The sequence below is a fragment of the Sarcophilus harrisii genome, chromosome 4, assembly GCF_902635505.1.
Source record: "Sarcophilus harrisii chromosome 4, mSarHar1.11, whole genome shotgun sequence".
NCBI classification, from domain to species: Eukaryota; Metazoa; Chordata; class Mammalia; order Dasyuromorphia; family Dasyuridae; genus Sarcophilus; species Sarcophilus harrisii.
This window is the reverse complement of record NC_045429.1, coordinates 401,531,666-401,558,611: the sequence shown is the minus strand read 5'-3', so window position 1 is coordinate 401,558,611 and position 26,946 is coordinate 401,531,666. Positions and strand designations below refer to the sequence as shown.

General features: G+C 36.8%; 1 protein-coding gene across 1 annotated transcript in view; it reads right to left on the bottom strand.

Annotated features, from left to right (window-relative positions):
* SLC30A7 (solute carrier family 30 member 7) overlaps nucleotides 1-24,863 on the bottom strand; it is a 74,913-nt gene extending 50,050 nt beyond the window's left edge. Inside the window, exons 1-3 of the mRNA XM_031967167.1 lie at nucleotides 24,591-24,863; nucleotides 24,325-24,426; nucleotides 961-1,074 (exon numbers count right to left, since the gene is read on the bottom strand). Coding sequence (XP_031823027.1) covers nucleotides 961-1,074; nucleotides 24,325-24,426; nucleotides 24,591-24,670 — 296 coding nt within the window. The 5' untranslated portion in view covers nucleotides 24,671-24,863. The remainder of the gene's footprint in view (nucleotides 1-960; nucleotides 1,075-24,324; nucleotides 24,427-24,590) is intronic.
* Nucleotides 24,864-26,946: the final 2,083 nt, after the last annotated feature.

Sequence of the window (26,946 nt, the reverse complement as noted above, 5' to 3'; positions counted from 1 at the left end):
ATAATGTAAAAAAAAAAAAAAAAAAAAAAAAGTAGAATAAATGAATGAATTACAAAGAACAAATCCCAGGATGTTAAAAAGTATTTTGTAAACTTTAATGTATTATATATATATATTATATAATTTATAAATATATAAGTTACTATTTGCCTCAAATACAGCTCAGGATGGAGACTAGATCACTTAGCTCAATACCCTGCACAAAGCAAAAAAATCAGGTTTATCTTAAAAAAAAAAAAAAATTTACAATATCCGGCATATAATATAATCATGGCCACAAAATTACAGGAACATATAAACAAGAGATATAAGTTTCCATCTACTCTATACTACAATGACTCTCAATATATTATCAACATTGCTGTTTTTTGGGGTTTTTTGAATTGTTTCAGTAGCATATCCATTTGGGATTTCTTTGGTAAAGATACTGGAATGGTTTGTAATTTCCTTCTCTTGCTTATTTTACAGATGAAGAACTGAGATAAACTGGGTTAACTGACTGGCCCAGAGTCACACAGCTATTAAGTATCTGAGGCCAGACTTGAATTCAGGTCCTCCTGATTCCAGGCCCAATACTCTAACCACCACACAGTCCCTTATCATGCTACTAACAACAACAACAACCAAAAAAAAAAAAAAAAAAAAAAAAAATCACTTATATTCATGTATTTTAAATTTTGTAAAGTTACTCAACCTGTGAGGTAGTTTGTACAAATATTTTAATGCACATTTTACTAAGATCCAGCAATACACTAATATCTGAGATAAGATTCAAATCCTGACTACAAATCTAAGGCTCTATCTATTTCAACATTGTCATAAATAACTTCTTTACATTAAAAAAAAAAATTTGTTGATTTGTAGCTTTTTTTTAACCAATTTAAATGCAAGGTTAATGTTCTTGACACGATTATATTTTCACATTGTTGATTAAGATTTTGTGAAATAAATGTCCCTTACCCATAGGAAAAAGCATCATTATCTCTCCATTTTGAAATTACAGAAGCTGCCAGTCCAGCCAATATAGCAGTGCTATCGAAGAACATGTGAAAAGAATCGGAAATCAAGCCTAAACTGGGAGAAAAAAACAAACACACATTAAGTCATAATCATAATCAAGTAATGAAAAATCATAACCAAATAATTCCCCAATCCATGAGGAACTTCTGTTCTTAAAAAGTTAACAAAGAAACATAAAGGACACAATTTCACATATGAAGAGAATATTAAAAATAACCATATAATGTTTTCAAACATAGGTTGTAAAGGAATATCGAAACCAATAGTTTAATGTTACTTGGGCTTACCTCTTACAATCTGGCTTCAGACATCAAAACTCTCTCTTTCCAGGTAACCAATCCCCTCCTAAATGCTAAATCTAAAAGATTTTTCTCAATCTTCATCTTTCTAGACCTCTGTATGGCTTCTGATGTGAATATTCTCTTCCTAGACAGTATATATTAGTGATATCAAACACAAATAGAAACAGGGGCCATTACACCATATGCAGAGATTCCTATGGCCATAAGCCTGAGTTTTAAAATATCCTATCATCTATGTTTTATTTTCTTTTTACTTATTTTGTTAAGTATTTTCCAATTATATTTTAATATAGTTGGGCCTACTTGCAAATACCGTGGGCCACATGCCATATGTCTGACACCTCAGTTCTACACTCTGGATTCTGCTGACATTAATTGTTCCTGGTTCTTCATTTAACTAAATCTACTCTCATTTCTTCAGTTTTCTTTGCTGAATTGGACATTTCTTATGTGTGGATATAACTTAGAGATATGTCCTGGGCCTTCTTTCTCTCCATATCCCTTGATGGCAATCTTAAATTTTCATGAGTTCAGTTCTACATAGCTAACTCCCAAATCTACAGATCTAGTCCTCATTTTCCTTTTGAGCTCCAATTTTGCATAATTCACCTATTAGTTATTTGAAGCTCAATATGACTAAAGTAGAACTCATTTCCCCTTGCCCCCCCCCAAAAAAATCCACTCATACTTACAACTCCCTATTTCTGTTAAAGGTACTACTACTTTTGTAGTTACCTAGAATCACAACCTCTAAGCTTTTTCCACTCACAACTCTTTTTACATGATCCCCAGATAAAAAGGTATATAAAATAGGTATAAAAATTAAACATATACTGATTATAAATCATAACTTTGCAATCCCCACATCCAATTATGAGATTATGAAACCCACATGGGGTCACAAAGCATACTTTAAGAAACTGGGGTCTAAGGCATGCTCCATTCTTCCTTTTCTTCAATATCTTTTACATCCAGTAAGTTGATAAAGACCTGCCAATTGTACTTACATATCTTTAGTGCCTTTCCACTGGCTTGATTTATGTAGCTACTGCCCTAAATCAGAGCCCTCATTACCTATCAGCTGGACCACATTTCTCCCTGCCTCTGATCTCACAGCCCTTCAATCCATCTTCTACAGAGATACCAGATACCAGATTATCTTTCATCATTCCCAAAGCACACTGACTCTGCCAACTGTCCTGCTGGAAATACTTCTTGCTGACCCCAGATAAAAGACAAACTCCTCTTCCGAATCTTTAAAGTAGTTCACAAAGTGCTCTAACGTCTTTCCAGACTGACCTAATAAACTGTTATTCCTCACAGACTATGTTTCACCCAAATTGCCCCCCTTATAACTCTACATGATATTCCATCTATGCCTTCACAGAAAAGATCTGTTTCAATGAGAAACGGGAGAGAAGCAGCGAAGCACAAACAGCTGACCACAAGTGCCAGCTCAGAGAGATCAGGACCCCAGGGCAGAGCAGTCTCAGTGTGGCAGTGCGACCTCCACAAGACAGAGAGTTTACAGGAGGAAGCGGATCAGAGAAGGTTTGCTTCAATCAGAAGCAGGAGATAGACAGCAAGGCCTGGACAGCTGACCACAAATGCCAGCTCATAAAGTCCAGGAACAGTGCAGTCTCAGGGTAGCTGAGCAGACTCTGACCACAACACCAGGGCAGACAGCACAGAGCCCTGAAGCATTGCTGACGACTCCACATGACAGAGGCAGTACAGGAGTGAATTAGCACTGACCCAGCACAGCTGCAGTTGCTTGGAAAACCTCTCCCACCCTAAAGGCAGAGCTTAATTCAACTTTAAAAAAAATGAGTAAAAAAGTAAAGAGAACTCTAACAATTGACAGCTTTTATGGTGAAAGAGAAGAACAGATTTCAAACGCTGAGGAGACTAAAGGCAGATTGTCTCCAAATGAAGCTCCAAGGGGTGAAATAACTGGTCCTCATCACACAAGGCTCTCCTAGAAGAAATTAGAAAGGATCTTAAAAGAGAGCTAGAAGAAAAATGGAGAAAGGAAACGATATCACTACACACCTGTCAGATTGACTAAGATGATAGGAAAAGATAATGATGAATGTTGGAAGGAATGTGGGAAAACTGGGACATTGAGACATTGTTGGTGGAGTTGTGAACAGATCCAACCATTCTGGAGAGCAGTTTGGAACTATGCTCAAGAAGTTATCAAACAGTGCATACGCTTTGATCCTGCAGTATTTCTATTGGGACTATATTCCAAAGAGATCATAAAAGAGGGAAAGAGACTCACATGTACAAAAATGTTTGTGGCAGCCCCTTTCGTAATAGCAAGAAACTGGAAACTGAGTGGATGCCCATCAATTGGAGAATGGCTCAATAAATTATGGTATATGAATGTTATAGAATACTATTGTTCTGTAAGAAATGACCAGCAGAATGATTTCAGAGAGACCTGGAGAGACTTACATGAACTAATGCAAAGTGAAATGAGCAGAACCAGGAGATCATTATACACGGCAACAAGAAGATTATATGATGATCAATTCTGACAGACATGGTTCTCTTCAGCATTGAGATGATTCAGACTAGTTCCACTTGTGAAGTGATAATGAGAACCACCTGTACCCAAAGAGAGAAGCATGGGAACAGAGGGTAGAAATACAGCATAGCATTCTCACTCTCTCTGTTATTATTTGTTTGCATTTTGTTTCTTTTTTCTCTGTTTTTCTTTTTCTTCCTTCTTGATCTGATTTTTTTTTTTTTTTTTTGGTCTTCTATACTTTTATATTTATTTCAGGTTAAGTTATAGGTGTTATCTGCTGGTAGTCTTTTCAGTACACTTTATTTATTTTTTTTATTATAATAACTTTTTATTGACAGAACCCATGCCAGGGTAATTTTTTTTACAACATTATCCCTTGCACTCACTTATGTTCCGATTTTTCCCCTCCCTCCCTCCACCCCCTCTCCTAGATGGCAAGCAGTCCTATATATGTTGAATATGACGTAGTATATCCTAGACAGAATATATGTGTGTAGTTTTCTTGTTGCACAGGGAGAATTGGATTCAGAAGGTAAAAATAACCCAGGAAGAAAAACAAAAATGCAAACAGTTTACATTCATTTCCCAGTGTTTTTTCTTTGTGTATAGCTGCTTCTGTCCATCATTGATCAACTAAAACTGAATTAGGTCTCTTTGTCAAAGAAATCCACTTCCATCAGAATACATCTTCATACAGTATCATTGTTGATGTATATAATGATCTCTTGGTTCTGCTCATTTCACTTAGCATGAGTTCATGTAAGTCTCTCCAAGCCTCTCTGTATTCATCCTGCTGGTCATTTCTTACAGAACAATAATATTCCATAACATTCATATACCACAATTTACCCAACCATTCTCCAATTGATGGGTAACCATTCATTTTCCAGTTTCTAGCCACTACAAACAGGGCTGCCACAAACATTTTGGCACATACAGGATTGATCTGATTTTTCTTGCACAACTGGATGGCTATGTGAATATGTATACATGTATTGGATCTGGCATGTATTTCAGCATATTTGACATGTATTGGACTGTCTGTGGGACGGAGGAGAGGATGGGGGGAAGAAGGGGAAAATTTGTGGCAGTGGGTTAAACAGGGCTTAATGTTGGAAAAATTACCCATGCATATGCTTTGTGAATAAAAAGCTCTAATTTAAAAAAAAAAAGAAGAAGAAGATACTACGTATTTTATATATACTTAACTATAGACTATAGACATGTTTTTCCCCAATTTGAATGAATCCAAATTCTTGGCTCTTCAATGGCTGACCATATAACAAATGTATGATAAATACATGGTAAATCAAGGAGCTCAGCACTTCACTCACATTGATAATCGCTCAAATTCTCTCTCCTCTTGACTCCTCATTCTCCTTATATGCCACAACTTATCCCCTTTCTCTCAGTTATATATGAGGATCTGAGTATCATCTACAAGTATCCTACTTCCTGACATTCCTCTATAGGATCAGAACTTCCTATAGATGAGATCTATCTATCCCTTTGGTCAGGGAACCAAATGAGATTAGGGTTCCTGGTGGTCAGGGAATTAGATGATGAGGTAGTGACAGGTTCGGGATTCAGGGAACCAAATGAAGAGGTTTGGCTCCCCTAAATCCCCTTGGGATACAGCACATGGGTAGGGAGTTTTGGGAATCCCCTTTCTGGAGGCACAAAGATCCTTCATAAAGGAATTTACAAACCCAAAAAACTAGACTGATAAAAAGAAGTTTATTATTGACATTGGGAAGTCAGCCTTTGCTATGCATGAATAGAAAGATTGAATTCCTTAGTGGCAAAGTCCCGCCAGAGAGATATAAAGTAAGGTCCCTACTAAGAGATATAAAGTCTTGTTAAGGAAATAGGTGACACTGAAAGAGAATATCCCAGCAGGCAGAGTTTGCTATGCCAGGAAGAGAGAGAGAATTTCCTTGGCATGGCATATTAGCTCCTCTGCAAAGAGAAGGTTTAAGATTGGCTCTTTTTATAAGCCTTGGCTACAAGCTGGAGGTTGCTCTTGATGGGGCTGGGTACAGCTTGAGCTGAATTTGAATAGAATTGAATGAGTCTCTTTAATTCAATGGGAAGCTTAATTAGTAGTGAGTGTTATCAATGGGGGTGGTGCCTGTTTCTCAAGATCTTTTACAGAGGCCAGGATTCAAGGAGAATGTGTCCTTCAAGTTAGTTTTAGAGTTTTGAGGTTTCCTTCACTATTAATCCAAGTTCCCCTATGCTCTACCCCTCCTAAACACATTCTCCCTCCTTATAGGGATCTCCATCTTTTTGTCCTCTGTCAGCCTAACATTTCTGCTATGACTTCACTTCTCTCCTTTTAAATCTTGAGTCTAATGAGCCAATTCAGCTCCAAACCATCCTCTACATTCTTGAATCCCTTGTTTTTCCTCTTGCTAGAACTCCTCCCTTACCAAACCTCAGCTCTGGAATAGACCATCTTCTGACTCACGCATTCCTACTCACATATTTCTAAATGGAATGGAGAGGAATAGGGGACTGAAGGAACCCACACTTGGGTTTGGGTACATTATTAGTTCATGTTATCCAACTTCAACTGGGCCTTCACTGCAAAAGGGTAGCACTTTATTTTACTCCCTGCTAACTGATTCCTTATCTCTCTATAACTTTTCCAAACCTCTTTTTTTCATGAAATCTCACATGCCTCCTTTTCCTCCTTTCTCTATCAGCTGAGGACCTCACCCCTTTGTTCTAAAAAACTGAGGCCATTCAATGTAAATTGTTTTTTTCTTTCCTTCCCTTCATTTCAAAATTCCTTGACATTTGCTCTCTCTTCCCACAAAGAGATGACCCTTCTCCTTGCCTAAACCAACATTTCTGCCTGTGAACATAGTCTCATTCCCTCTTAACCTACCCAGCAAAATGCAATATCAATCCCTCTTCTACTCCTTTTCCCCGCTATGCACTGGATTCTTTTTTTCTGCCTTCAAAACTGCCAAGTCTCTCTTAAACCTAAAAAAACCTCCACTAGATCCTATTTGCTCCCAGCTATTATCCAGTATCCCTCCTCCCCTTCTCCGTCAAATTCATAAAAAAAAGTAAACTGTATTTGCTGCCTCCTCTTCCTCTCCTCAACCCTTTGCTATTCAGCTTTTGATCTCATCATTCAAGTGAAATTGTTCTTTCTTAATTACAAAACATGACGGTCTTTTCTCAGGCTTCAGTTTTCTCAATGTAAGTGCTGCATTATGACACTCCTGATCATTCACTCCTCCTGGATTCTCTCATCTGTTTTGGTTTGGTTTTTTGAGACATTGCTCTCTCCTGGTCCTCCTCTTAGTAACTAGTCCTCATCTCTTTTTTTTTGGTACATTACATACTTCACTCCTAATAAAAGGTGTAACTTTAGTCTGTGTGCTACACACCTTTGTGCACTCTCTCTTCTCTCTCTTTCTCCTCTCTCTCTCTCTCTCTCTCTCTCTCTCTCTCTCTCTCTCTCTCTCTCTCTCTTTCTCCACTTATTCTCTTAGTAAACTCAACAACCTTTATAGGTTTAACAAATAGCTCTTTGCTGATAATTTCCAGATCCACCTAGCCCTAGTCTCTCCCAAGCTTTGATCCTGCAAAATGAATGTTTCAAATTGCAAGTTCTAGGGATATCTTAACCTCACATGACCAAAACATTCTTCATCCTTTCTTCCCAAAACCAGTCTTCCAAACTTCCCATTATTTGTCAAAGGCACTACTTTTCCCTAATCTCTCCAGTTCATAACCTCAGTGTTAATATAGACTCTTCACTCTCCCTCACCTCACATATTCAATCAGTTGCTACAACATCTTCCATATCTGATCATTTATTAACAAGATTACTGTCAAGAGCCTCCTAATTGTTCTCTCTATCTCAAGTCTCTCCTCAATCCAGTTACTCCTTCACAAGACTGCTGAAATGATCTTCTTTAAGTACGGATAAGACCATGTCACTCTCCTATTGTCAACTAATAAACTCCTGTTTAGTAAAGCTCTTCATAACTTGGCCTCAATCTATCTTTCCAATTTCATTGTGCATTATTTCCCTTCCTATACTCAGTGATAAAACTGGCCTTCTCTGTGTTTTTCATACTCAACACTCATACTCCCTTCTCTCGGTCCTCAGTACTTGCACTGTACTGGCTCCTGATATCCAATTCAAAAAAATCCTTCTCTTCCTACAAGACATATTTCATTTGCTACTTTGCATATGAAGTCTTTCCTGATACCCCCAAGTGCTAATGCTTTTCTTTTTAAAATATCTTGTAGTTATAATTCTATGTATTTCTTCCTATTTATTTTCTTTATTATTTAATGCATAAGAGCCTTCCATGAACCTTACTATAGTTTTAAGCTTTAAACTTAAATAACTAATAGCTTAAAACTATTAAACTAGTTGTTATATCTTCCATTAGAATGTAAGCTCCTTAAGGGACAAGATCAATTTTTTCCCCCATTACATTTTTATACCTATTATCTAGCCCTAATTTTATTTTTTTCTTTTTTTAATAATAGCTTTTTATTTTCAAAATATAATATGCTAAGAGAGTTTTCAATATTCATCTTTGCAAAACCTTGTTTCACATTTTTCTTTCTCTTTTCCTCCCTATATAGCACCCTCCCCTCCCCTAGACAGCATGTAATCCAATATATATTTAACGTTTATCATGCTCCACAAGAAAAATCAGAACAAAAAGTGTAATGTTCGGGCTAGCTTTCTGGAGGTCCTCTGGATGCGGCTTTGTCTCAGCAGGATAGCACCACAAGAATGGTCAGGAATAGAGTCTAGAGTCTTTGTCTCCTTCACAATCTGCATCTGTCACAGTCTGGCCCAGTTTTGATCTTAGTGGAGGAGTACAGGAGGCAGGAGAGCCACCAAAAGTATAGTCAAAAATGGAATGTCTCATTTCCAGTCCTCTCAGCCCTTAAATACCCTATTACAATTACATCATTACAGCATACTGAATATGTATGAACTAGATAACTATTACATCACCATACTAAGTACTATAGAACCATCAATTCGACTGAGTTAACACCTTGTAAGTATCCCTGTTTCAAGTATACTATTCCAGAGTTCAGGCCCTCTACAAAAAAGGAAAAAAATGAGAAAGGAAAAAAAAGTAAGCAAAAAAAAGGTGAAAATACTATGTGGTAATCTACACTCAGAGCCCACAGTCCTCTTTTTGGACACAGATGGCTCTCTCCATCAAAAGTCTATTAGAATTGGCCTGTATCATCTTATTGTTGAAAAGAGCGATGTCCATCACAATCGATTATCATATAATCTTCTTGTTGCCATGTATAATGATCTTCTGGTCCTGCTCGTTTCACTCAGTATCAGTTCGTGTTAAGTTTCTCCAGTCACTTCTTACCGAACAATAATATTCCATAATATTCATATACCACAATTTATTCAGCCATTCTCCATTTGATGGGCATGCACTCAAATTCCAGTTTCTGGCCACTACAAAGAGACCTGCCACAAACATTCTTGCACATACAGGTCCCTTTCCCTTCTTTAAGATTTCTTTGGGATATAAACCCAGTAGAAATACTGCTGGATCAAAGGGAATGTATAGTTTGATAGGCATTTGGACATAGTTATGTGGTAGATAATTTTTCTTTCTTTCTTCTTCTTCTTTTTTTTTTTTTTTTTTGTGAGGCAATTGGGGTTAAGTGACTTGCACAGGGTCACACAAAAGTGTCTAAAGTCACATTTGAACTCAGGTCCTCCTGACTTCAGGGATGGTGCTCTATCCACTGAGCCACCTAACTGCCCTACATGGTAAATTTTTATGAAATGCTTCCTGATTAAATTGAATTGAAACCATTTTCATTTTTATTTTGCAGTGCTTATATTGTGCTAAGGTTACAATATTGGTCACAGAAGTATTTCTTTTAGCATAAGTACCCAGAAACATGGAATAGGCCAGAGTATTAGGTCCTGTTTTATGATCAGGGATCCACTCCTTTTCCAAAATCAACTTACTTAAAAGTATACCTGATTGCTCAGTTCGTAGCCTTGACCCTTCTGCAGCATCTGATATTGCTGACTAGTTCCTCTCCTTCTAGAGATTCTCTTTGTTTTTTCCTCAATCTGATTTGTGTATGACTGATATAGTGGAAGGGAGGGAGGAAATAAGTATTTATACAGTCCCTAGTTTGTCAGACACTGGGCAATGTGCTTTTTATAAATATTATTTCTTTGATTTTCATTATAATCCCACATGGTAGGTGCTGTCATTATCCCCATTTTATAGCTGAGAAAACTAAGACAAAAGGAGAATAAAATGCCTTGCTTAGAATTACACAACGACTAAATGTCTAAGACTGATTTGAACATCTTCCTGACTCCAGGCCCAGTGCTGTATACTTTGTGCCACTTTGCTGTGCCATATCCTGATGACTTGCTGATCAGATGCATTTCCAGATGGAAATGAAAGGGGCTCCCTTCAGAGGGCTTCCCTAAATGCCATTTTGTACTTGTTGCATAATGTTGTCAGATTACAAAAAGTAAAACTCCTACATTAACTCTATAGTGACTTGTGAATGTCTCTTTCATCCTAACACTGAACTTGAACTAAGGAGTACTGTCATTAAAGTCACTCTTTCAATATTCACTTCTCCTAACTGTAGGGGAACCCCAGAGCTTTGTTATGAGTTTTCTACTCTCTATATACTTTCTCATTTACCTCCCTTAGCTCCTAGGGGCTTAATTACCATGTTTTTGCACAGATCCCTCTAAGTTCCAAACCCATATCATCAGTAGTCTATTAAATATATTAAACTCCCAGAATCCATCTCAAACTCAGATATATTCAATACAAAACTCTTTTTCTCCCCAATCCATCCTACCAAAATTTCTCAATTTCTGTCAAGGGACTACCATTTTTCTGGTCTGACACCAGACTTATAATTGAGGCATTATCTTCAAGCTCTCACCCTTCCTTATCTCATAAATCTAATCAACTGTCAAATGTTGTCATTTTACCTTTACAACATCTCATACATTTTAATCCCTTCTTTCTATAAAGAATTTCACATAGCCAGCCACACCTTAGATCAGGCCTACATTATCTTTTCCCTAGACTACTTGAACACTCTCCTTGACTCAAGTCTCTCCCTATTCCAATATGGAGAAAGAGAATGGGAAAAAGCATTTATCACATATTATGTCGATAATATGTCAACTGCTAAACAAGTATTATGTCACTTGATCCTCACAACAACTCTGGAGAGTGGTGCTATTGTTATCATCTGGTATGTATTCTGTAAAAGAAAAGAATGATGTATAATATTCCTCTAGAAGCTCCTAGGTGGCTCAGTGAATAGAATACTGGGTCACAGTTTTGCCTCAGTTCTTCATCTAAAATGAATTGGAGAAGGAAATGGCAAACTACTTCAGTATCTTTGCCAAGAAAATCCCAAATGGAATCCCAAAGAGAAGAACACAACTGAAAATGACTGAACAACAATAATATTCCGTACATTAACAATAATAATTCTGAGAAATCCTACTTAAGTCAGTTATTTCTCTTCTACTTTCAATCCTTTGGTGAAAATGCCTAACAATGATATGGTGAACAAAAGACAGAAAAAGAAAAAAGGCTTAAACAATCAATAAACTAGATAATTAGAATAAACTAATGTTGACTGTATTCTAATTCAATTAAATTGTCACAGAAAGAGATTTATACTCAAGGGAAGACAACTTAAGCACCTCTGAAGGTACATTAATTTTCAGGCCACTAGGGTAATAGTAATTCTGCAATAGTAATTTATTAAATTCTCTGGAGTTTTTAAAGTAACATACAAATTTTCCTATTTGAATTCTGGAACTAATTCTCACTGAGAATCTGGCTGTTTTACAGAAGATGACAGCCATCATGAACAGCACATGACAAAGTTAAAGTACTAAAACATCTCATCATTCATTTTGAAAATTATTTTATTCCACTAAAAATGAGTGAAATATGAAGATCTTTCAATAAAGACTACATAGGATATCCATAATGACTCAAAAACCAAAATTTTCTATTTTTTAGGTTTAAAAGATATAAAATGATTACATAATTAAGAAATTAGAGTATTACTCTAAATCCATAAACAATTCACTACTATTTATACCACACATAAACACCTTCCATATCTAAAATTATTTTCAAGAAAATGGGGGAAATGATGTGATAACAGGGATGGCAAAGGACAGGTTTAGAAGGAAAATAGTAAAAATAAGATGGGGGAAGGGGGAGGTAACTAGGCGGCGCAGTGGATACAGCACCAGCCCTGAAGTCAGGAGGATCTAAATCTGACCTCAGACACTTAACACTGCCTAACTGTGTGACCCTAGGCAAATCACTTACTTAACCCCAACTGCCACAGCAAAACAAATAAAATAAATAAATAAGATGGAGGAAAATTCACAATTAATAATTATAATTTTAAATATAAAGGGAACATTTATAACAGAATCCTTTGTGGTGGCAAAGAATTGGAAATTGCAGGAATGCCCATCAATTGGGGAATAGTTGAATAAGTTGTAGTATAAGATTATGATGTAATATTACTATGGTAAAAGAAATAAGCTCAATGATCTTAGAAAAGCATGGAAATATTTAACATGTATAGGATTGCTTGCCAACTGGGGGAGGGGGTGGAGGGAGGGAGGGAAAAAGTCGGAATAGAAGTGAGTGCAAGGGATTATGTTGTAAAGAAATTTTTTTCAGAATAAAAAAATTAAAAAAAAAAGAAAAGGAAGAGGATAAATTTTGAAGAGGTTATCAGTATACTAAGGAACTTGCTGATTTGACTTGGTAGAAGAACCATTCTGCGAATAAATTTGAAAATGTACAGAAAAAAAAAAGAAAAGCATGGAAAGATTTATACAAGATAATGAAAAACAAAATAAAACCAAAAGAAGAGTAATAGTGATATTCTTTTAAGAACTTTGAGTGAATAAATGCTTTTGACTATTATAAATAAACAAATTAAAAATAAAGGACAAATGGCAATATTGCCATTCAGAGAAAGTGAAAAATATAAGTATGCACTGAATAATTTTATAGATTTACCTATTTGTGCCTAATAGTAGCCATCTTTAGAATAGGGAGGGGGAAGGGAGAAAAAAAGAAAAGAAATTTATGTGATAACTTTATATTTAAAAGGAATAGCAAGTTGTACATAATAGATTTGCAGTTTCATGTACAATCATTTTTTTTTTAATTATACTATGTATTTGCCCTGCTGAAGCAACCTTTTGAAATTCTTCCCATTTTTTACATTTTACTTATAAAATTACTTTATCCATAAAGGAAAATTTCTTCACAATTACGGATAAACAAAAATGGTTTTGGGCTGCCTCACAAAGTAATAAGCTATCATTTCAAGCAAGTCTTTAACAGAGGCTAGATGATAATTCCTTGAATAAGTCAGTGATTACTCTCAATAACAGCCAGTTCTTTAACAAGCTATTTCTATATCCCAGAGACTAAAACTTTTTTGGCTTTGATAAAATTATATTACCAGTAACTTCAAAAAAATATGCAACAAAGGAGAGATGGAATTTGGGCAACAGAGATCTGAAAGTATTCTGATTTACATAAATCAACATATGGAACTTAAGTAAATAGCACTGAACTGATTTTCATTAATACTCAAATCAGTAGCCACCAATACACCATTTCATCAAATGCCATCTGAGACAAGTGAATTCACTCTTTCTCTTGATCAAATTTTTAGCATCTCTTCCCTCATTCTTTACTCAACTTAAGAGTTGGTTATCAATTTTCCACAGGAATCCTCCTCATTCTGACATAAGAAAGGTGTTGGAGCACTTTTAAAAGACTCCAAAAATACCTGAAACAACAGTGACCAGACATTCTGATGTGCCAGGACAGGTTAAATATTTGCCAACTTGTGACTCAGGGGAATGTGTCTAAAAAATCCCAGTATTAAAAAGTATCCATGTTTTTTGTTGCAAAGAGCTAGAATCCTACAACCTGTAAGGTACCTCTTCATCAGCTTTGTAATCCTAGAAACAGGTCCAAAGTTCTAAGATAAATGTCCAAAGAATATGAAAGGCACTATGAACCTAAAAATATTGAAAATTACCTGGATCAAAATGGGTGATTTAGATTTTAAATTAGATATGATTTAAACACAAAGGGTGATAGTATAAGCAAATTAGTAGAACAAGGCAGAATCTACATCTCAGATCTGTGGAGAAGGAAGGAATTTATGGCCAAAGAAGAAATAGATATTTTTGATTGTATTAAATTTTAAAACATTTGTACAAACAAAACCAATGCAGCTAAGATTAGAAAGGAAGCAGCAAACTGGGGGGGAAATTTTACATTCAAGGTTTCTGATAAAGGCCTCATTTCTAAAATATATAGGGAACTGACTCAAAGGTATAAGAATACAAGCCATTCTCCCATTGATAAATGATCAAAGGATATGAACAGACAATTTTCAGATGAAGAAATTGAAACCATTTCTAGTCATATGAAAGGTGCTATAAATCACTATTGATTAGAGAGGGTAGGGAATGACTGTGATGGGTGTTAAGAATTAGGAATAAAGGAAAAGAGGAAATGAAGAATGGTGGGAAGAAGGAAAGGAAAGAAGGAAAAGGAGAAGGGATAAAAGGAAGAAAGGTCTAATCACTCATTTGAAATAAAATGGTATTGAATTCTTCTACCTTATGATGCATAACTAAGTAAAAGATCCAAGAAAAATGAAAGGAACCCATATTTTTTAAATCCTTATATCAGCTCTTTTTGTGTATGAAAGATTTGGAAACTGAGGTATTTATCCATCAATTGGGGTAAACCTGAATACACTGTAGCACATGAATCTGATAAAATATATTGTGTTGTAAGAAATAATGAAGGGGATGTTTCAGAAAAACCTCAAAGAACTTGTATGAACTGATGCAAAATGAAGTTATCACTTATTAATCTTATGAAAATATATAGAGTAGCTTAAAGATATAGCTCTAATACATTGATATGTCAATCATTAGATATATGATTTATGTCTAAAATCCCAGAATATGGTATTAATTTATGAGTAAAGGATAAATGAAATTTGTTTGGGAAATATGAGAAAATTAATAATATCCCGATTCTAACCAATGGTTAGCAAAATTGTGCTACTTGAGGTAGGGAAGACAAAAAAACTCTTGGGACTATAATTTTCTATTTTTTATAGTTTTGAGTACAGGGATGGTTGTCTGAATTGTCATGAAGCCAATAGCTGAAAATGGCATGTGCCACAGTCTGAGAACTGTTACAGGTGATATTTGTACCGGGGAAAAATTGAGGGGATGACTCTGATGTGGCCCAAGGCAGGAGTCTCAACTCAGTTTCCTCATTGTGCTAATTCTTTCTGAAGAGGAAATTTCCACAACTGATTAATCCTGGACCTCACTTTTGATGTCCTGTGACTACATGATTGAATATCAGATATCACTCATGCTTGGAATCAAGTATAGCAAAGGAAATTTTCCCCTTATTATGTTTTTTGTAGGCAGTCCGTGTCCTTGAGGGGACAGGACTTGAATTCAAAAGCAGTAGAACTACAATACAATACTAAACATACTCTGAGTTACTATAATAGGATGCAAATGTGAAAAAATCTTACAATTTTAATCTGTATTTGTGTACAGATTGTAATATAGGGATGGTGTCCTCCTAAAGGAACAACTAGATAAAGTAATAAGACAAAGATATAATGTAAAAGCTTTCTAATTAAATTAAATTAAATGATAAATTCTGAGAAAGCAGTAGAATTAGACTGCTTTTTCTAAGAACTCTCTCTCTCTCTCTCTCTCTCTCTCTATATATATATATATATATATATAATTATATATGCATATAATTGACTTCTAAATATGTTTAGTAGGGAACTTCAGGCTTTGAATATGTTATGGGAATAATTTCTCAAAACTGGACTAAAAATTTTACATATAAAATTATATTGATAATTGTAAGTAAAATGATCTTATTGTCTCACTTTTAAAGTATCTGATAATTATAAAAAGAAAAGAATGTATTTTACAATATTTTTTCCCAATGATTTTTGTATCTGGCACAAGATTTAGGTAAAGATAGAAAAACAGTAAGTGGTATATAAAAACTGAAATTCTCTTTGAGCATCAGCAGAAAGAATTGAAGAAGGTCTGCAACCCCATCATTACTAAGCTGTATCAGAGAATAGGGGACATGCCAGGAGGCATGCCTCATGAGTTCCCAGGGAATGGAACAGCCCTATCTGGAGGTGCTTCTTCTGGACCCACCATCTGAGAGGTTGACTAAACACAGCAGAAGAAAGAGCTTTCCCAAGAGCTACCCAGCCTTCCAAAAATCAAAGGACTCAAATTTGTAGCCAAGGCAGTAGCAGTTTAAAAGTAACATTTAAGCTATTGTGGAAATCCAGGCATTCTGAATACTTGAATTTTTGCAGAAGGAGAGAAGTAAACTACATTGTAATTTGTCAATACTGTAATAAGCAAGTGGAAATGCAATTCTTGTCCTGGAGAATAAAATCTATTTAAAATTGGCACCATAAAAAAAAAAAAAAAAACTGAAATTCTCTAAAAGTCCCAGATGAATAATGGGTTCCCAATTTGATGTTCTTATAACTTGATTGTTTATCGGATTAGCTCCATAAGACTGGAGCTGGTTTTCACCACATGAACTAGTTACTGGAAAATGAAATTTAAGAGACTGAAATAAACTGCATTAAGTCTAGCTAGTAGCAGATTTTTAGTAGAATTACCTAGGAATTTCCTGAGTCCCCTTTAAAGGTACCTTGAGAATGAAGTCTATCCCAGAATATGCAAAAGAAGATACTTCCAAGGACCAGACAATTAAAGGAACATCTAGAATTCAATACAAAATGTGATGATTAAATGGACTTTAGAAGTGGGTTACTAGGATATAAGGAGACTTAACATTACTTAATATTGATGATCATTATTGTATTACTTGGGCCTTTTGTTCCATGATGTTTTGTTTGCCAAGTTTTCTTGGTTCCTCTGGTAATGTAAACCTTCTATAATGTTTGATCTGCAACCTTATTTATATAATTCTGATTATGATTATATGAAAAATATTATATATTTGACTTATAAAGTAAGCAACCCATGTGGGGAGTAAATTGGTTCCTTTCTCATGAATCAAAGGAAAGAATTGAGGAAACTGGGAATTGGATAAACCACACTGACTCTATCTTGTGACTTAATTTTGGAGCTAGCTCAGTTATCTTTCTATTCAGTTAAAAGTCTAGTCCAATTTCTGTCTTGTGAGAAAACTATATTCAATTATGAGAATTGTGAGAAATTTTTATTGCATTGTTTGAACCTACCCCTGTGTGACTGGGTAGCTGGATTACCTTTATCTGGAACTTTTAAAGATTCTTAATTAAGGACCTAAATTATGCTGACCAGAAATCTCATCAGTTCTGAAAACTGATTTAAGAAGTTCTTTCCCAGTTACAAATATCAAGCAAACACTGTATCTTAACTAAAAACTGGCTCTCTACTGGTCAATCATTGTTTGTGTTCATGTTCATTAAATTAAGTATAGAGATACCTATAGGGAATAAAACCTATCTTTTTCTAATTCTAGGAATTGTACTTGTTTGCCCTCTCCTCCAATTTGCAAAGTGCCCAAATGTTTCCTCAATTAGAAATCAAATTACCTAATTCTGTACTTGTTTGTTTTCCTTTAATTAATTTGTCTTATTTGATTGCTTTTAATATATAAAAACTCTCTATATTCACGATTTTTGGACTGATGTGGAAGTCCCTTAATTTATTTATTATGACTATTTATCCAACACACAGACACACACACACACATTTGTAGCGGATTTTGTTTTTCTTGACTTCTCAATGGGTGAGGAAGGGGAAAGTGGAAGGGAGAATATTAGGAATTGAAAATAAAATGAATTTAAAATATTTTAAAAATATTTTATTTATTAAATATTTTAAAAAGGAAACAATGTTACAAGTGGTCATGCAAAATAGGGAATATTTAATGTTATTTACTTTCTAATCTAAATTGGATTTCAACAAATCATGACAAAGAAATAGAGCAAATTTATTTTAAATATTATAAACTAGAAATAGCTTTACTGTTTTATGATTTTGTATTTTGAAACTAATAATATTTTATGAAGTACATTAAAGCATCTGTAAAAACAAAAGACTCTACAAACACTTAATTATGGTCAGTTCCAGGAAGGAAATCAGAAATTTGTATAGACAGGATTTTCAAAATCTGAACTCAGTACACAGGAAAATTATATAGAAAGGTTTTTAGATTTAAATTTTATAGGTAATTAAGTGAATAAAATATTATTATCTGTTTCTAAATTAGTTACCCAATGGTATAATCTGAGAATTCCTTTTGCCTTCCTCTCTATATCTACTCAATTGTCAATTCTTGTCTAATATGCCTCCATGACTATTGGTTTCCTTCTCTCTATTCACATCATGCTAATTCAAGTTCTCATCATTTCTCATCCAGACTACTGTAATAATCTCCTAAGTGATTTCCCTATTTCTAGAGTCATTTTCCCCAGCTAATCTATACTCCACAGAACTCCAAAATAATATATCTTATATCAGAAGGATGGCTGTGTCACTCCCTTATTCAAAAACATCAGTAACTCTACCCTTGCTACATACACAGGAAAAAATTCAACTTTCTTAGTCTAATATTTAAGGCCATCCACAACTAATTCCCACCTACTTTTGCAAACATTTATAAAGTAAAACAGTTCACTTTGAGGGAATTGTCTTAAGTCTACATTATCTAAGGGAGTCATGTCCCTTGTTCAGACATTCAAGTTATTAAAGCACTCACTATGTGACAAGTACTGTGCTAAGTACTGGGGAAACAAAGAAAAATAAAAATAATGCTTTGCCACTAGGAATTAACTTTGTATTAGAAGAAGCAACATGTAAATAACCACGTATATACAAAATATATATAGAATACATGGATGTTACGCAATCTCAGAGGAAAAGGCACTCACAGCTAAGGAGATCAGGACTTTGACTGAAGAAACTGGATTTTGAAATGAATCTTTCAGGAATCCCAGGAAATGAGGTGAGGATAAAGAAAAAGAACATTCTAAGCATAGAAGAAAGTCAATGATAGATGGACTGTCATGTTTTAAGAAACAGTCATTAGACCAATATAACAAAAGCATGAATGGAGAGGAATTATGTTTAAGACAAAAAAAGTACAAAGAGCCAGAATAGGAAGAGCTGTAAATGCCAAAGAAAGGACTTTATGTTTGATCCTGGAAATAACAGGCTACCACTAGAATTTAATGAATGTGGAAGATGACATAGTCAAAATTATACTTTAGGAAAAATCATCTGGGTAGCTGAATGGTAAAATGAAGTGGAATAGGAATAAATTAAAAGGCAGACAGACTAATTAAAGTTATTGCAATTGTCCAGCAAGAAGTAATGACAGTTTGAAATAGCATGGAAGCTGTCTTAATATACTTAAATTGAAATAAATTTTGTTTCACTGAAAGTATTATTTATTATTTCCTCCAATTAATATGTAACTATTACACAGCAGTAAAACTAAACCAATACCCAAATTTCTTTACTGAATTAACAAAAATTCCTTTGAGCCCAAAATGGAAAAGGAAAAAGTGATTATATGCATATTATTCTCATTCTGTATATATATATGGATAGAAGTAGATTATTAGTTAGGTGGGTTTTTCCAACAGAAGTTGGAATGTTTGAAAGGAAGGCAAAGAGTTATCACTGTTTGATCATACTATAAAAAACAAATTGTAAAAAGTTCAGGTTCTGATCTCTTCTATCTCTTCTCCTTATCTATTCTAAAACATCACACCATTAAGTTGGTTTTTCCCTTCTTATAGCCTGACTATGGACAGCTATCAGAGAAAGATGTAGACCTGTGTTGCCATCAAAACAAATTGACACTGTTTCTATAGGCCCTTCATTACAAAAAGAAAATAATTAAGTCCATGTGGTTACAAAGCTTTGTATCTATTTTTATGCTGTGCCTTCTTTCCTCTACCCAGACTCCTGAGCTCCCTTCCTGATCTGGATGAGCTCTTTAAAACAGATCAGTCCAGAGCTACCATGTTGCTTCTCTAGACATCTTCATGCCATGTCACAGTATTCCCAATCACCTCCCCAATTTTTACCACTAGCCTTGGGAACCCTGCCAGCTTCAGAAAAAGCCATATCATTCAATGTTCTATATCTTCATCTACAACCATGTGAGTTCCAAGCTAAAACATCCCTCTCTAGTCACCCCTATCACCCATGTGTTGTCTTCCCCATCAGAATATGACTTCTTTGAGGATAAAGGCTTTATTTTTTCTATTTTTATCCTCAGTGCTTATCACAGTATTTGGTGCACGGCAAGTACTTAATAAACTTTTTGTTTGTTTATTTGTTTCATTTATTATTTCAATGAAATACTCAGAACCTGATAAAATATATGAGGCAAGGATTAAAAACCCCAATTTATAGACAAAGAAAATAAGGCTTGTCCAAAGTAATATCATCGGTGTCAGAACTCAAATTAAAATTACAGAATTTCAGGGTTGATCACAATAACATTGATCTCCTGGCTGTTCCACAAATAAATACCTGTCCCTCATGCCTGGAATGCTCTCCTTCCTCCTCTCTGCTTACTGACCTCATTGGCACCCTTTAAGTGCCAACTAAAATCCCATCTTCTAAAGGAAGCCTTTCCAAAGCCCTCTTAATTCTGATGGTTTCCCTCTCTGATTCTTTTTCTATTTAGGCTACAGAGAGCTTATTTGCATTCATTTACTTGTTAGTTGTTTCTCTCATTAGATTGTGATCTTAAGGATAGGGTCTTAGCAATTGCCTCATTTTATATCTCCAGTGCTTAGTAGCGTGCCTAGCACATAGCAGAAAGTTGACCAATGTTTATTTACTGGTTCACTCCTTGACCTCAGCAATCTAGCTTAACTCATATCTTAAAATCATATCCCTCCAACAATACACCTAATAAGTTATCACTCTGCCTTTGCTGGAAGGCTTCTAATGGGGGTAAGACACAGAAGAAGGGGGACACACCACTTCCTGATCTTATTACATGACTGTAATTGTTACAAAATTGTTATTTACATCAAGCCTAAACTGTCCTCTTTGAACCTTCTTTCCGGTATTTTTAATTCTGTCCTCTGAAGTCAAAATGAACAAAATGTAATCCTTCTAATATGGGGCAACTCTTCAAAAGTTTAAATATAGCAATCATTTCCTCCTTGACCATTCTATTCCCCAGGCTAAACATTACCAGTTTTTTCAACAAATCCTCCAAAAGCATGAACTTCAAGCCTTTTAACAATCAAATCTTGTTTATGCTCCAAATTCAATATTTTCCCCCTACACAAAAGCTGTTGCTACGTAGAGTTTTGTGTTTCTCTAACAGCAATAACAATCCATTTCTATATAGCATTTTAAAGTTTGAAATTTCTTTCCACACTACACCTCAGTGAAGTAGTTAGTCCAAGTAGTATTTTGGATTTGTTTGTTCTACTGAGTTGTAATTTTATTGGCATAAAGTAAGGAAAATGCCTTTGTTCTAGGCAGGTGCTCAGCAATTGGGAGTCTGGGAGAACTGCCTGGGGACAAGGAGACTTTAAAAGGCTTGCTCCATAATCACAGCCAAGCAAGAATCAGTTGGGACTTCAAAGTCTTCTGGCCTCTGACATCAGATCTTATCCATCCTACAAAAATATTATTAGCCATAACTTTCAGATTAGGAAACTGAGAAACAGAAAGATTAAGTGACTTTGATTTGCTTAGGATAATATAAGTAAAAACAATAAAGGTAGAATTCAAACTCTAGTCCTTTGCTAATCTAGTGTTCCTTCCACTATACCATACTGCAGCAGAAAATCATATAACAATACAGTACAATCAAGAAAAACATCCAAAGTTCTATAAGAAATGTCCTACAATTCAATAAGCCTGTTATGAGTCTAGCATGTACAAGAGATAGAAAGACAACAAAATAGTATCTGCTTTCAAAGATCTTGGGGGGGAGGGAAGAGGGGCAGAAGGGAGAAAACAAAGAATATGTAAACCTGTAGAGAAAGTATTTACAAAGTACTACACAAAGTAATACAAAGTAATTTCAACAGAGTGAGAGAGTGCTAGAGTCTGCTAGAGACTGAGCCAATCAGGAAATCCTTTGATAAGATGTGTCCCTCGAGCTATGCTTTGAAATAAGATGTAGATAGAATGCATTTAAGCCATGAGGAATAAAGCGAAAGTGGTAGGATGGAACATGGGCAGTCAGTCCAGGAACATTGAGCAGACCAGTTTGACTGGAATGTAATGGAAGAGGAACACTATGAACTGAGAATGGAAAGTGCCAGATTGTGGAGGACTTTAAATGTCATGCTGAGGATTTTGTATTTTATCCTAAAGACAATATGGAGCTATTATAATTTTCTTTCATTGAGGGGGGAAAGGGCAAGGCAAATGGGGCCCTAGATCACAAAACTAGGAAGTGTTGTGTTAAGTGTCTAAGTCCGCATTTGAACTCGGGTCAGGATCGGTGCTCTATTCACTGTACCATCTAGTTCATTGCCCCATTGCAATTTTCTGAGTCTATTTTAGTGATACTGATTTGAAAGTTAAATGGGGAGATGGATTAGAAAGAGATAAGACTACAAACAAAAAGCTCAAATAGGAAAACATTTCCATAGTTCATATAAAGGGTAATGAGGATATGAATTAAAGTAGAGATTATGGAGGAAAAGAGAATGGATGTGAGAAGTGAGGGAGTAGAATCACTAAGACATGTCAACTAACTGAATATGAGTATTGAGAAAGAAAGAAAAGTTGAGGACGATTCCAAGATTTAAACCTGGGTGACTGGAGGCCATCAGCAGAATCAGTGAAGCAGTTAGATGGCAAAATGGATAAGAGTGCTAGGCTTGGAATCAGGAAGAATCACCTCCCTGAATCCAAATTCATCCTCAGCTACTTTCTAGCTATGTGACACTGCACAAGTCACTTTACCCAGTTTGCCTCAGTTCCTCATCTGTAAAATGAAGTAGAGAAGAAAACCAAAAACCATTCTGGTGTCTTTGCAAAGAAAATTTTAAATGGGATTGTGAAGAGTAGGACACAAGTGAACAACAAGCTCAACTCGGGCATTCTCTTGAAGAAATCATTTCAATTCAGATTTGTGAAATGATATAATTATGAAAGCTACATTAAAAAGCTTTTGCAATATTAGCCAACATGCATATACAAGATTGTAAAAGTTGTCTGACAGCATATATTGGTATGACATATTAAAAAGAAAAAAAAATCTTCATGCATTTGTAATGAAGGATTACTAAAGCATAATGATTTTAAGATAAGGCATGAAAAATGACAAGTACAAGCAAAAAAGTACTTATAGAAAATATAGCATGTTAAAATTTTGACCTTTCAACTGATAATTTCAGTTCCTGAAAGAGATCCTTGTCAGGCCTGATTTTTTCCTGAAGAACTGTGTACATTTCATATTAGCAAGCACCAGTAATTTCTCAATCTTAAAAGTTATCAACAACAGCTTCAATAACAGCAGCCAAGATGTATTTAATGAAGGGGAAATGAAACATAAAGATCAATTGACAGTCACCTAGTCTGTTTTAGGTTTTGACAACTCAAAAGAACTTGAAGTCATTCAATCCTTTTGTCCCGAAGGAGAAAGACCCTGTGTATAGGTATCTTCCAGTGAAGACACGACTTCTTCCCAAGGGTCCAAAACTACTTCCCCCCACAGAAGCACAACCTCAACTGAGTTAAACAGCTAAAAATGCAAGCCTGATTCTGAAGACTTAGAAGAAAAAAAATACACAACTCATCCCTGATCACCTGGGAGAACAATCATGTCACAATAAACCCTCCACGGCTTGGCTAAACAAAACATATACAAAACGCAAGAGAAAAAGACGACGACTTGTCTGTCTGTCAGACACATCCTTTGTACGCTCCCTTCCACATTTTCATTCCTAAAAGCAGGCAGAGGTGTAAGCTCAATAGTATCCCTTACTGAGTTCTAAACGCATGGGGTCCAGTCTAGGACTGGATAGGGAGGAAGGAGTCATCGCTCTTCCTTCCTCCCCTCTAACCTAGCCGCCCCCCTCGGAAAACGGGCAAGGATGGGTGGGAAAGGCCGTGGGCAGAGCTCCGGGCGGAAGGGACGACACTGTCCCTCCGACGGGAGAGGAGGGGGCGGGCCCGCTCGGTGGCAGAGGCAGCCGGGAGAGCCCGCCGCGGGGACCGGGAAGCAGGCAGGGAAGGAGCGCGGCGGCGGCGGCCGGAGGCGAGGCGCGACGTGGCACAGTGGGCGCTCGCCCCGCCCCGGCCGCCCTCCCAGCCCGGCCCAGCCCAGCCCTGCCGAGGCCGGTTACCAGTTGCTCCAGATGCCGTAGAGCAGCTCCACGAAGGCGAAGGAGAGGTTCAGGCACAGGAACAGAAACAGGTTCCGGGAGGTCTTGTCCGACAGGATGGACCTGGAGGAGGCACAGACACAGAGCGGAGATCGCCTCAGAGGGCTGGCGCGGGAAGCCGGCGCTCGAGGAGGGCCCCGTGCAGCCCAGGGAGGCCGGCCCGAGCCCGACGGGGATGGAGAGCCGGACCCTTTTCTCCTCCCGCCGCTGCCCCTTCTCCCCCTCACCTGAACCAGCCCGAGATCTTGCGGACCAGGTTGAACTTGGGGGGCTTGTATTCATCGTCTTTGATGGAGAGGGGCAGCATCTTGGCGCCGGGCGGCGGGCTCGCTCCCCGCTCCCTTCCTCCCCGGCTGAGGCGGCGGCCACCACACCAGCTGGGACCTCTCCGCGATCCCCTCACACTCACACCCGCCGGGACACGGCGACTTCCGGCCCGGCCCGCCGCGCGTCTGCGCCCTGGGACAGAAAAGAGAGGGGCGGGGGGTGGAGGAGCCGGAGCTGCCCCGGCCCTGCGCCGTAGGGGGCGGGGCCTGAGCCGGGAGGGGGGGCGGAGGCGGCGGGGCGGGGCTTGGGCCCCGCGGGAAAGCTGAGGTCTGCGCTCCAGCGGGATGGAGGGGGCGCGGCTCTGGGGTGGAGAGACCTTCCCATACATTCTAATAGGCTCCGAGAAGATTAAATAATGATGACAATCATAGCTAGCATCGTGCAGCGCTTTAAGGTTTTCCCGAGCGCTTCACAAATATTGTATCGTTTTATCCTACCCCAAACCCTGGGAAATAGATACTATCATTTTCCTTCATTATTCGGAGGAAAAATTGCCCCGGGCTACACAGCTAGTGTCAGAGGCTGCATTGGCACTTTCTGACTTCTCCCCTGGCCCTCTAGCCGCTGAGTCCCTGGGGCCCCAAAGAAGATCATGCGGTTGCAAACTGCCTTGGAGTAGAGGTGGAAGAGAATACATTATTGATTGATTAAAGTTGGCTTCTTGGAATTAAATATGTTGCCCCTTCCCGCCCTACACATACATAGAGAGTTCGCTGAATTGGCAGGGTTTAGAATTGGAGATCATTACGGATCATGCTGATAGCTAGCATTTAGACTTTTCCTATATAGTTTTATTTGACTTTCTAGGAAACCATCTAGTACAGCTCATGCGTTTTACAGATGAGAAAATGGTAATAGCCAATATTTATCCAGTCCCTTTTAAAACATTTTACACGAAAAAAACATATTATAAAATATATATATATTATAATATTATAAAACATTTTACACGTTATCTTATTTAAAATGGAAGTCCACAGTGCCTCACCAACAAGATCATAGATTTGGAATTTGAAGGTACCTAAAAGGCAATCAATTCTAAATCTTTCATCAATCAACAAGTAAAAGGGAAATGATCCCTCCCTTCTAGATACTTATATTCTAATGAAGGAAGTATGTTGCACATGGATTTTTACGATGAAGAAACTGAGGCCAAAAGAGGTTAGGGGGCAAGTCCAAAGATCCTGCATGTAAAAACAACAATAATAATTACATTGTCACGCACCAGTCGAATTCAAATTCAAGTGTAGATCTTTAAAGTTAAAAAGTTAAAAGTTTAAAGTTTAAAGATCAAGTGTAGATTTTTATTCCTTTAGACCAAATTTATCTCCCCTCCCCCCTTTCCTAAAAATGTTTATTAAAAGTTTTTATTCCTGGTCACCTTCAAGTCATCTTCAATAGATGAAATAAGAGACTTTCCCTTCAACCAGATATCCATTATTGCCCTTTGCAAGCCTGAGATTTGTTCCTTAAAGATTATAACAGCCATGGGAAGACCAGCTCTCTTACAATGGCTGGGTGACCTTTATTATTATACTGGTAAATTTCTGGATTTCCCTGCACCTCGTTTTCTTGTTCCATTCTCTTCCCTTTTTCTTTTATCTATTTAAATATAATAGGCATTCAGACAGTCTTATACCAACCCTCTCACATAGCAAAATAATCAGTTATACTTGTCATAGTTTTATTGGGCTACCCATAATTAAAAAAAAAAGTCTCCATCTAAATATCTGCCACATTCCCATCAGGTAACTTTACTGAGATGATTTAATACTTTTGGTTCAGTTCACTGAATGGATTATTTTAATGTTTAGAATCTGGTCAACAGCAAATTGCCCTTCTCTTTCTTTTCCCCCCCTTTCCCTCCTCCTCCATTTTGCACCACCACCCCTGAGTAGAAACTTGGGGCTGCTTCTGCTCCAAAAAGAGAAAATTCTTCACTCTTTCAATACACTCTCTGTTCCATCCAAACTCACCTACCTGTTTCCCAACACCAGCCAGGAAAGATTTTCTTTACCCAGACTGTCAAAGGTTAGATTAGGAGTTATCTCCTAAGGGGAAGTTGTCTTGATCCTCCATAGTTACTAATACTCTCTCCTCAAATTATCTTGTATGATGTATAGTCCTTTAGGGAAGAAGAACTTGGATTAGGTTTTTGGTTTTCCTTTTTTTGTATTTATATCTCTTCGACACTTGTAGAGTGCCTAGTAAGCAGAGGATGCTTAATAAACGCTTATTGAGTGAACGAATCAATGC